At 35.0% G+C, this 12170-nt stretch overlaps 2 protein-coding genes across 3 annotated transcripts; both read left to right on the top strand.

The window, feature by feature from the left end:
* Window positions 1-1291: 1291 nt before the first annotated feature.
* LOC8258606 (polyadenylate-binding protein-interacting protein 7) lies at window positions 1292-6564 on the top strand. 2 transcript variants are annotated; one of them, XM_048372135.1, is made up of 7 exons: window positions 1292-1708; window positions 2005-2071; window positions 2568-3464; window positions 4250-4703; window positions 4807-4877; window positions 5274-5398; window positions 5828-6564. In XM_048372135.1, the coding sequence occupies exons 3-7, from the start codon at window positions 2664-2666 to the stop codon at window positions 6129-6131; spliced, it is 1755 nt and encodes a 584-aa protein (XP_048228092.1). In that variant the 5' UTR covers window positions 1292-1708; window positions 2005-2071; window positions 2568-2663; the 3' UTR covers window positions 6132-6564. The 2 variants fall into 2 exon arrangements, with proteins under 2 accessions (XP_048228092.1, XP_015572940.1); XM_015717454.2 differs by lacking the exon at window positions 2005-2071.
* Window positions 6565-7366: 802 nt separating this feature from the next.
* Window positions 7367-10509, top strand: LOC107261020 (pentatricopeptide repeat-containing protein At4g33170). The gene has a single exon (XM_015717453.3). It carries the CDS (start codon window positions 7367-7369, stop codon window positions 10361-10363), a length of 2997 nt encoding a protein of 998 aa, XP_015572939.1. The 3' UTR covers window positions 10364-10509.
* Window positions 10510-12170: the final 1661 nt, after the last annotated feature.

The following is a 12170-nucleotide window of genomic DNA, read 5'->3' as shown; positions in this document are numbered from 1 at the left end:
TCCTCCATATCTGATTTTTGCATTTAATAATTACGTGTCCAAAAAATAAAAATGAGTCAGCAAATTCAGTTGTCGCAAGATTTACTGATATATTACCAAAATATGATTTGTTTTGGTACATTAATCATAAATAAACTAGCATATATAACCACGGAAAACCTCTGCAACAATGGTGGAGCTTAAAGAAAAGAAAAAAAAAAAAGTTTTTATTTGGAGAAAGCACAAATATGGACAAGAATTTCTGTTGGAGAGGGATGGTGCTCCTCTATTACTAGTCCTCACTTGGACAATACTTTCTAAATAAAAAAAAGATAATTATTTTTTGTTATATATCCAACGGTCCATTTGATGTTTTATAAATAAAATATTAACATTATATTAGTTTTCAGATAATCTTTATCATTTAAAAAAAAAACTTATGAAAAAAGATAATAAATTAGTTGATGTTAATTACTTGGTTGATGCGTACATTGTTCTTATGGAGGATGTAAACAATAGCAACGTGCCTCCTCAACTTGTTCATGATGTCCAATAAATCCCAAAACTAAACTTTATAATCTATATTCACTTTGTTATGATTATTATATTAAAAAATACGTCTCTTTATTATTTAGTTACGATCTTATAAATTAATTTCTTTTTATTTTAAAATATTATAAAAAAAAATAGATAAATTTTTTTTTATTATCTTTCTATATTTATCTGATTAAGTATATTATTTAATAAATTATTAAACTAATTAAATAATAATTTAACTACATTTTATAGTTAATTTTTTAAATATATACTTTTAATTCTAATTTTTTTTATTTTTTTATAATATTATTATATACGGTCAATAAATTAATTAAAAAATATTTTAAAATAAATTTAATATCTATTAAATTAATTTAAAATATAAAAATACATTTAAACATATTTTGAATTATAGCTTTTTTAAATATGATAATAATTATAAAATTTTAAGAATTATTTCTATTTATAGTTAATTTATTTATAATAAATAATAACAACAGTTGAAATATATAAATAAATAACTAAAAAAATAAGTTGATAAATGTAGCAACTTATTTAGAAAAAAAAAAGAATTAAAATTCACACATTATGGCCATCTGGCTTCAAGTAAAGGACACTCACCCATCAAAATAAATAAATTAATAAAACAGTAATGTCCACTTTTCAATTCTCAAATCCCAACCAGCACAACATTATATAATAATATAAACCAGTAAATAATAAAATAAAAACAAAACCAAAAAGAAAATCAAGTTGATTAGTTTTGTTTTGTAGAGAGAGAGAGAGAGAGAGAGAGAGAGAGACAGAGAGGAAAGGGTAAGGGTCAAATCGAGTGGCGAAGGGTTGGGCTTGTTGTTGTCTTCTTTTTATATATAGTTTTTGTGGTTCTGGTTTCTGGTATTACCCCTTAACCCAGAAACCCAAAAGGAAAAGAAAATTAAAAAAAAAAAAAAAGAAAGAGAAAATTTTCTAGAGAGGGAAACACAAACAGAAAGCTGAGGAAAAAAAGAAAAAAAAGAAAAGAGAGATAATACTTGAACACACGAGAAAAAGAAAGCTCGAAAATCGATACACCAAAAGAAAAGCTTTAACCTCTCTCTCTATTATCCTTTTCACTGTTTCTCTTATCTTTCTTTTATTTTAAGTCTTTCTCCGATCTTTACTATGGATCCATTTGATTTGGTTCGCAAAGGTTTAATTTTTATTACTCTTTTTTTTTTTAAAATTTATTTGTTGTTCTAGATCTTTTTTTTTTTTTGTTAATTCTTTCTTTCTTTATTTCTTGTGGTTCTTTTTGAGCTAGTTTTGACTTTTAAGTATTTTTTTGAGATCTACGTGAATTAATTGTGCTGATATCTGAACTTGTTGTTTTTGTGGTTCTTGATTGCTTTAGGTATTTATTGCTGATATTTTTGTCAAATTTTGTGCAAAGTTTTGGTCTTCTTTTCATCTGTGTTAATTAATGAGTTATATTGTGTAATTATGTAGGGTTTTTTGTGGATTTGCTTTCTCTATTGGAAATGGAGCTAATTTATCCATTGGTCTTTTGTTAAAGGTTGTTAATTTGTCAATTATGTGAAATTGAGTCTTATTTAATGCAATTGGTCTTGTTTTTTACTGAAGTTATAATCTTTTATTCGTGTATTACTTGTTTTTGAGGTTATAGTTGTGTACGTGTTACTAATAGTAAACAATTAAGCTTGTTTACTCATTTTTTATTATGCAATTAGGAGGCTGCTAATACTATATGCTATAATTGAGGTTCAGCTTACTGTGCTTGTATGGTATAAATAAGTAGTTAAGCGCTGCTGTGTATACATTTCTTTATTTAGTGTAGCTGTTAAAGCTGAGATGGTGATTGTTTTTGGGAACACTTATAGTAAGGTTTCTGTAAGGACTGTAATTTAGATATGGCAGTTGCAGTTTTAACATTATTTAATATCACGTTTATTTGTGGCATGGACTGGACTATATGCATGTGATTATGTCATTGTATATAGCTGTTTTGTCTGCTTGACTGATTAGGATGATGAAATGTAACTATTTTGCAGGTTTTGGATAAAGCGTGCTGCTGCTACATAAGGGTTAATTCATGTATCAGTGTGTTTAATACATGTAGAGTATTTCTTATTTCCATTTTTAAAGAAATGAGCTTATCTAAGAAAGGGTCTCAAACCAACACCACCAAGCTAAATATTCCCAGCAAGGCAACTGCTTTGAATCCAAATGCAGCAGAATTCGTTCCCTTTTCCCTTAGATCGTTATCTTCACCATCTGGAAGTACATCAAATGCAGCAGCCACTACAGCAAGGTTTGCTACTTCTGGGCCTGTAGGGAAAGCAGTTCTTGATCGATCAGAGTCTTCTATTTCTACTACATCTGATGAGGAGGCCCATCAGTTCTGGCGCCATCAGCTCCCTGATGATATCACCCCTGACTTCAAGGTCATGGGAGAAGATGAATCTCAATCACTAGGAGGGCTCTCTTTAGCAGGCTTGTCTTTGCATGACAGCAGTGAAGTTCCTAAGTTCCCTGCTTCTGTTGGCAGTGGATACATATTAACCGAGCAACAGGAACCATCCCCAAGGCATATAAATGGTAGCAGCTTCAGTGAAAAGATGAGATATGCTATTGCTTCTTATGGAGAAGATCCAACTTCAGCAGCTGGTTATTTGAATTTGCCAACTAAACCGTGGGACAAGCAGATTATTAACAATGATCACCTTCTTGGCAATGGTAGGGAGGTACATCCATACAATGGGAATTCAAGGCGGGGATTTATGAATGATATGTTAGGTGAACAGGCAATAGTTGATGAACCTGACATGAATCCTTTAGACTTTTTGGCTTCACATTTCCCTGGGTTTGCTGCTGAAAGCCTTGCGGAGGTTTACTTTGCAAATGGATACGACTTAAATCTCACTATTGAGATGCTTACTCAGCTAGAGGTAGACTCCTTTGTTTGCATGTAATTTTCCTTTGTTGTGATGAGATTGTACTTGTGACTTTTTGCAGTTTAAAGGCAATTAACTGCCCTTGCTAATGTATGGAAGTCTTTTTCATTGCATCTGATGTTTATATGTTCAGCCGTTCAATGGTTTTCCTGGATACTGATTATTTGGCATCCGTTCGTCATTATGGAAGCTATTATTGCTGTCCTCAAGAATTAAGTCAGAAAATGATTTTTGAGAAACAAACAGCTTAGCATTCGGACGATTTACTTATGTCGTATCTAATAGAGTTATCCGCAAATTCTATTAAAACATGTGCAATGCATCAAGAAACTACTTACATGTTTTAAACTCTGTAGATCTGCAATGGTTGATTCTGTTGGTTTGATGCTAATGGTGGTGAGCAATGCCTTTATGCCTTATTTTGGCAGGAAAGAGCTGGCTCTCCTGAGAGTTTTGGGGCGACTCAATTCTAAATTCCTAATATAGGCTGTGTGTGTAGCCTTCAGTTCTTAAGTCACTGTGGCCTGGTAATTGGGTGTTAGTGATTCTCTTTTGGTGCTGATGTTTCACATTTGTTTTTGTAGTTATCTGTGCTAATTGGTTTGTGTGTTAGGGCTTGATGTTTCGAAAGCATTTGGCTTTAACAGTCAGATTATATTACAATATGCAACACTATTTGTAATTATCTTTAAAGATTATAAACTTATCTTTTCCTTGGTATACATTTGTAATGCTTCTTGTATAGAAGGCCTCACTGTACATATTGTCTTAAATTGTAGCTTCAAGTCGATGGTGGTTTCAATCAGAATATGAACTCAAAGGCGTTGTCAGCTCCCAATCTTAGTGCCATGGACTTTCCAGCGCTTCCCGTGCCAGATAGTCAGAATAGTCCTTCAAAATATTCTGGGGATGATATTCAGCAAAGTGGCAATCCTTATCGATCTTCTGACAAAGAGAACATACTTTTATTCAAATCCAGTTCCTCCACCCCATCTAGAGGTGGTGCAATAGATTTTGCTTCAGCTGTCAGGAAGTTGGCATCTCAAGATTCTGGCATATGGAAGTATGAGAGAAATGGTTCTGCTGATTCCGCGGTTGGTTCAAGCAGAAGTTCTCATGTGTTAGCTAGCTCATATAGCAGTGGAAACGGGAGAGGCATTTATTCAGAGCGGGCACAAAATCGTGGTTCAGCTCGAGCAGCTCCTGTCTGGCTTGAAACTGGAGAAGCAGTGGGTAATGTTCCTTATTCAACAAACCTACTTGCATTTATGCATCTTTTATTTGTGGGACAAATGACTTCTGCATTTAGATTTGCTTTAACATTGTTGGATGGCAGCAAATATGTATTCTGAGTTGCGGGAAGAAGCTCGTGATCATGCAAGGTTACGAAATGCCTATTTTGAACAGGTAATCCTCAAAATTTGTTAAGAATATGCTGTTTGCTCTTTGCCTTTTTGACCCTTCTCTTAAATGCTCTTTGATAAAACAACCTCGAATCGACTTGGAGATTCTCATGGTTTCCTTTTAATGTGAGTGCACATGGTCTAGAAGTGCACAGACCAAAGCAATTCCTCTAGGCCGAGTAATCTAATTTCTACAAATAGCAACTGTACCTCTGTTTTCTTCGAATGAAAGTGAACTACAATACTGTCAGTTAGGTCACATGCTACAAATTCAGAAAAGAATGCTTGCAGACTATGTCAGTCTGTTTTAATCCTTCAAATCGTTTCATGGTCAAGTAACAAACTGATTAAATAAATTTATCATTCACTAAAATTAAATGGTTTTTACATCTTAAAACAGGCACGGCAAGCATACCTCATTGGAAATAAGGCTCTAGCCAAAGAATTAAGCGTGAAAGGGCAGCTGCATAATATGCATATGAAAGCAGCTCATGGGAAGGCTCAGGAATCTATATATCGCCTAAGGTTTGTTAATACTTATTTATCGTACTTGACCATGGTGACCGGCTGTTATGCCTGGCTTAATCATTAATAAACTACTTTGAAGCATTGCCTTTAATCTTTGCTGTGACAATCTGATGTCTTGAACTTGTGAGGTGATATTTTCTTTTGTGGTAATCCTTTTTAAGTGCCCATCTCCTCACTAAAGGAACAATATCATGCTGATACAGTGGTATCTTTAATTTTCTTTGATCTGCTTCTCTTCCCTCTCGTCCTTGCCTTTTTTTTTCTTTTCCTTATGCTCTTATATTGTTCTTGCCTCTGAGTTCCTCTAGAAATGTCTATATTGCATTTTTCCCATGCATCTTTAAAGAAACTAGCTTGTAAGCAATTTCCCCCCAGTTGTTTGTTCAGTTCTCTCTTGGTGTGTTTATAAGCCTTTCTTTTCCCCAGGAACCCAATTAGTTCCGAGATGCAGGGAAATGGGAGAGGACATGAACGGATGATAGACCTTCATGGTCTACATGTGAGTGAAGCAATTCATGTGCTAAAGCATGAACTAAGTGTTCTCAGGAGCACAGCTCGAGCTGCAGATCAGCGGCTGCAGGTTTATATTTGTGTTGGGACAGGTCATCACACAAGGGGTTCCCGAACTCCAGCAAGACTGCCAATCGCTGTCCAGCAATACCTGCTTGAAGAAGAGGGCCTTGATTACACTGAACCACAGCCAGGGCTGCTACGGGTAGTGATCTATTGAGACAGAGACTTGACGTGAGGTATAGGAGTTTTTTTTGACAAATGCAAAATCCAAGCCGTAGTCATAAAATCATTCTTGTATCTGTACATGAGAAGAAATGGAAGACAAAAAGTAGTTGAAAGCCTGAAAAATGGAAAGAAAAAAAAGAGAAAAAAATGAGGTTCTTAAAAAAAAGAAAAATTTAGGAAAAGGAAGGGTTAAGGAAAGGAAGCAGGAAGTGTATTATTAAGGAAGGTTTAACCGGTTGACATCGGCATTACTTTCGGGAGCCATCACGGACCCTACATCAGCCGATCTTTTACAACTTTTTGCATTTTGTTAATTTTGTACCTTATTTTTTGTTACATTTTCTTTCTCTCTTTTTTTTTTTTTTTTTTTAAATTCTCAGATGTAACTGATAGAATTGAATTACATGATAGTACAATTCTTCAAATCGTGACTATTGAGCGGTGGCTGGGTACTCGTTGGAACCCCTTCTCATACCCAAAACAAATTTCCGGTCGTAAGTGGCTCCGGGAACCTGCACCCCATCCCAGGTGGACTGTTGCGTGCATAATGAAAATGACTGGAGAGGATTAATTGTCGACTCTAGTGATGAGTTGGATTTGATTGACGTTTTCGTTGCCTGCCTGTTTCATGAATGGATGGATTATGCTGTCGGAGGAAGTTCTAAACAGGCAGTCTGAGTGGGTTAGAACTTAAAAAGTGATGGCATCATAATTGAGAATTTGCGTGCACTTGAGGAAACTATAATCTGAAGGAGAGACTCATGATGAGTTGATTCCTGATACTCGGGCACATGGATTGAATAGAGCGGTCATGACAACTTAAACATCCACCTGCTTTAGAACTAACATTTATAGGTGGTGAAGAAAAATACAACAAATCGCAGAAAGTGCGAACGATGATCCTGAAAGAAAACGATCAAACATTTATTGGCTGTCGCTTCTCAGATGTCCAATTCTTATCTGGGGAATATAATTTTTCTCTTGAACCTGGAGGGAAAAGAGGGCAAAAGGCGAAAGGAGGCAAAACGAGCGATTGTTTGGTTTGTGATCATTATTTAATTCAGAATATAATCAAGTTGAACTATCTGTATTAAATTCAAGCATTGTAACAAAAAGTAATCAGTAATTTGCAGGTATTTTTGATTTTTCTTATTAATATTGCGAAGCTATACCAGATATTTGAAAGTTGGAGGGAAAGCTCCGAAGCATGCAATCTCCACACAAGAAATGCTCTTAAAATCGAATCTCAAACCCGATTCCATCTTTTCTCTCAAATCTCCACACTCTTATTCTCTCCTTTCCTTTCCCTTCCGTTTTTCCTCTCTTTCTTCTCCTTCCTCCTCCCAATGCTTCTCTCTCCTCCGCGCCGCAGTCTCTACTTCCAACTTACATCTAGGAAAATGCATCCATGCAAACATCATTACCTCTGGCCTTACTTCAGATCGCTTCTTGGCCAACAATCTGATTACTATGTACTCCAAATGTGGCTCTGTCTCTTCCGCACGCCAACTGTTCGATAGAACGCCTGACCGAGACCTTGTTACTTGGAATGCTGTTTTGTCTGCTTATGCGCGATCAGATGAGTCTGAATACGACCATGTTGTTGAGGGTTTTCATATTTTCCGTCTTCTTCGAGAGCGCTTTGTTTCAACTAGTAAGTTGACTCTGGCCCCAATGCTGAAGCTGTGTTTGCTATCTGGGTATGTTTGTGCTTCACAGGCTGTACATGGGTATGCTGTGAAAATAGGTCTCGAATTGGATGTGTTTGTTTCGGGAGCTTTGGTTAATATTTACTCGAAATTCGGGTTAGTTAGGGAGGCTAGAGGTTTGTTTGACATCATGCAAGAGAGGGATGTGGTTTTATGGAATGTTATGCTCAAGGCTTATGTGGAAATGGGTTTAGTTAAAGAAGCACTTTCTTTCTTCTCCCAGTTTCATCAGAGTGGTTTGCGTCCTGATGATGCTAGTATGCGGTGTGTTGTCAGTGGGATATCTGAGGTTGGCTATGATACAGGAAGGAGGTACATTGAGCAGATTCAAGCTTATGCAACTAAATTGTTTTTTTGTGATGATAATACTGACGTTGTTATGTGGAATAAGAAATTGTCAGAGTATCTCCAAGCTGGTGCATTTTGGGCTGCTGTTGATTGTTTTATCAATATGCTTACATCATCACATGTGAAATATGATAATGTGACATTAGTCGTGGTTTTGGCTGCAGCTACTGGTACAGGTGACTTAATGTTGGGGAAACTAATTCATGGTATGACTTTGAAATCTGGGTTTGATTCTGTGGTTTCTGTTGCAAACAGTCTTATCAACATGTATTCAAAGATGGGATTTGTCTCTCTTGCACACACAGTTTTTACTGGCATGAATGAGTTGGATTTAATTTCATGGAACTCCATGATATCATGCTATGCACAGAACGGTTTACAGAAAGAGTCTGTGAATTTACTTGTAGGTCTATTACGTGACGGCCTTCAACCGGATCATTTCACATTAGCTAGTGTGTTAAAGGCTTGCTCCTCACTTACAGAGGGGTTGTTTCTTAGCAAGCAGATTCATGTTTATGTCACAAAAACCTCAATAATTGCTGAAAATTTTGTTTCGACTGCACTGATTGATGTTTATTCCAGAAGTGGATTAATGGCAGAAGCAGAATTTATTTTTGAGAACAAAAATAAATTTGATTTAGCAGCATGGAATGCAATGATGTTTGGATACATAATCTGTGGCGATCATGATAAAGGACTGAAACTTTTTGCTTTCATGCATGAAAAAGGGGAGAGTTGTGATGAATACACATTAGCAACTGCTGCTAAAGCCTGCGGTAGTTTGGTCAGGTTGGAACAAGGGAAGCAAATTCATGCTCTTGCAATAAAATTTGGTTTGAACTCAGACCTATTTCTCAGCAGTGGCATTCTTGATATGTATATTAAATGTGGAAACATGGAAGACGGACACTTGTTGTTTGACAACATCCCTGTGCCTGATGATGTTGCCTGGACAATTATGATTTCAGGATGTGTTGAAAATGGAGATGAGGACCGTGCACTTTCCGTATACCGTCAGATGAGGCTCTCTGGCATCCTACCTGATGAATATACCTTTGCTACCCTTATCAAAGCCAGCTCTTGTCTAACAGCATTGGAACAGGGGAGACAGATTCATGCAAATGTAATCAAGCTTGAATGTGCATCAGATCCTTTTGTTGGGACCTCACTTATAGATATGTATGCTAAGTGTGGGATTATAGAAGATGCATATTGTTTATTTAGAAGAATGGATGTCAGAAACATTGTAGTTTGGAATGCCATGTTGGTGAGTCTAGCACAACATGGACATGGTGAAGAAGCCCTTCACCTTTTTAAAGTCATGCAATCTCATAGCATTAAACCTGACAAAGTTACCTTCATTGGTGTTCTTTCTGCCTGTAGTCATTCCGGCCATGTTTCTGAAGCCTATGGGCATTTTCATTCGATGCACAAAGATTATGGTATTGAGCCTGAGATTGAGCATTACTCTTGTCTTGTTGATGCCCTTGGACGTGCAGGGCGTGTTGAAGAGGCGGAAAAGTTGATATTATCAATGCCCTTTGAACCTTCTGCTTCAATGTACAGAGCCTTGCTAGGTGCTTCTCGAGTTCTGGGGGATATGGATACTGGTAAAAGGTTGGCAGCAAGGCTCATGGCCTTGGAGCCATCCGACTCGTCAGCATATGTTCTATTATCTAATATATTTGCTGCTTCCAATCAATGGGATGGTGTAACTAATGCTAGAAAAACAATGCACAGAAAGAATGTAAAGAAGGATCCAGGGTTTAGTTGGATAGATGTGAAGAACAGGATGCATGTGTTTGTGGTGGAAGATAGATCCCATCCAGAGACTGATTCAATATATGATAAGGTGGAGGAGATGATGAAGCGGATCAAAAAAGAAGGATATGTCCCTGATAAAGACTTTGTGCTACTAAATGTAGAGGAAGAGGAGAAAGAACGTTCGCTGTATTATCACAGTGAGAAGCTAGCTATTGCATATGCACTCTTGAGAACTCCTCCATCCAGCAGGATTAGAGTGATTAAAAACCTCCGTGTCTGCGGAGATTGCCATAATGCTATCAAGTTCATATCAAAGGTCTATCAAAGAGAAATTGTATTGAGAGATGCAAATCGCTTCCATTCTTTTACAAGTGGAAGCTGCTCCTGTGGTGATTATTGGTAGAATTGACATCTTACTAATAAGCGTTCAACCAGAAATTTCCTCCCTTTCCCCCCTACATACAGAAATACTTTACGATGATTGTTCATTGTAGACATTTAAAACTTTTCATGAATTTAATTATATCTCAAGGAAGATAGATTTATTTAGGAACTTCTTAAAAGACCTTTTGGAGTTGAGTATCGACATAATTGTTTACTGACTGAGAAATGATTACCTGAGTTTATTTTGCAGAAATTCTTTGATTTTTATGAAGGTCGATTTAGTTAAAATCCCTCTTTTGTTGTTTGCAGGCAAAAATTATCATATGAGCATGATTCAAATTATACAACCGTATAAATAGCTCACATAACTAAGCATGATAATTATTTTTCCAAATGCAGCATTATCTTGTTAAGCCATTACATGATATTCAAAATTAACAAACATAGTTAGTAACTGATAGTTAGGGAATGAACACGGTTCGGTTAAATTTGATTAGGCCCGTGAGCTAGCTTGGTGATATATAACTCAAGCTCATGCTCGACTTGATATCATTTTAAATATTTTTTCAAATAATTTGCGAAATTTGTTCGACTCAATTACAATTCTTAAAACAATTTAACTAATTTGTACATAAAATTCTTAATAGTTTTAAAATAAACGTAAATATATATGCGTATGATAAACATATTTACAGTGGGCCATTAACTGCAGTAAATTTTCTCATACAAGTTTGTTGGAGCCTACAAAACAAAAACATGTCATGTTAGGGTTGAGGTTACACATAACCATACCTAGAACCCAATCTCTAGAGAAATATTACATAACAAAAATATGTCATGTTAGAGTTGAGGTTATACATAACTATACCTAGAACCCAAACTCTGGAGGAATATCACATTCACATAGATCAAATATAGACTAAACCGATTAGTAGGACCAGAAAACTTATGAACCGGAGAAAGTATTGGTTTGGTTCAAGGCTAAAACTTTTTTTCTCATAATTCCGATATTGACCTACTAAACCGAACGGTTAATTCAGAATTAGTGATTCCAATTTTGACTCAGCTATGTTGCTCTAATAACACAAACATATAGATAGAAAAGCTTTAAAATAAAATCTAAGAAAGCTTGAATCCAAAGTTAAAACTTGTTTTAATTGAAAATCTAATTATTAGTTTACAAAAATTAATTCGTAACTAAGTATTTATTAAAATATATATCAATTCTTATTTCATTAAAGAATATAAAAATTTAATATGATAATTGAAATTAAAATTTATAACTTTTCATTTCAAAGCACGTCCTTGTTGAATTTTAATAAAATTTAGAGATGTGCAAAAAAGTATCATATAGTTTCACTATTTTATAATTTATAGTATGTAATCTTTTTTTTAAAGAAAAATATGTGGTTATAAAATATATCTCGCCGTAAAAAGTCTCAATTTGTAAGGATTCGACTATATTCACTCCGATCAGTGATCATTATCGAGCTGTTTATGTTTAATAACATAAATTTGAAGCTTTTCTAATTCCATTATCCTACCATTAAATAATAGTTTAAGAAACTATTGATCTGATGAGATCAGTTTAACGGTCAAACAATGATGTTTTGAATTATTAAGTTTTAAATTCATATTATCAAATACGAAAAATATGATAATGAAAGCTGATCATAATAAATATGACTAAATTTTTGTCAATATATACGTTTTAATGGTGGAATATTTGTTTTCATCATAATTTTAATCACGCGTCTCATTTTATCTTAAAAAAACCACATACTCTAAATTGTTAAGTGGTAAATTTATAAAGTATTTTTTTTTAT

This window comes from Ricinus communis, chromosome 3 (genome assembly GCF_019578655.1).
Source record: "Ricinus communis isolate WT05 ecotype wild-type chromosome 3, ASM1957865v1, whole genome shotgun sequence".
In the NCBI taxonomy this organism is placed as follows: domain Eukaryota; kingdom Viridiplantae; phylum Streptophyta; class Magnoliopsida; order Malpighiales; family Euphorbiaceae; genus Ricinus; species Ricinus communis.
This window is presented reverse-complemented; position numbering and strand designations above follow the sequence as displayed.

Bases quoted from the DNA above. Each gene is read 5' to 3' on its own strand.
- LOC107261020 (XM_015717453.3), top strand. From the start codon at position 7,367: ATGCTCTTAAAATCGAATCTCAAACCCGATTCCATCTTTTCTCTCAAA.
- LOC8258606 (XM_015717454.2), top strand. From the start codon at position 2,664: ATGAGCTTATCTAAGAAAGGGTCTCAAACCAACACCACCAAGCTAAAT. The intron at 3,465-4,249 runs GTAGACTCCTTT...CTTAAATTGTAG, and splicing joins AGATGCTTACTCAGCTAGAG to CTTCAAGTCGATGGTGGTTT. The intron at 4,878-5,273 runs GTAATCCTCAAA...ATCTTAAAACAG, and splicing joins GAAATGCCTATTTTGAACAG to GCACGGCAAGCATACCTCAT.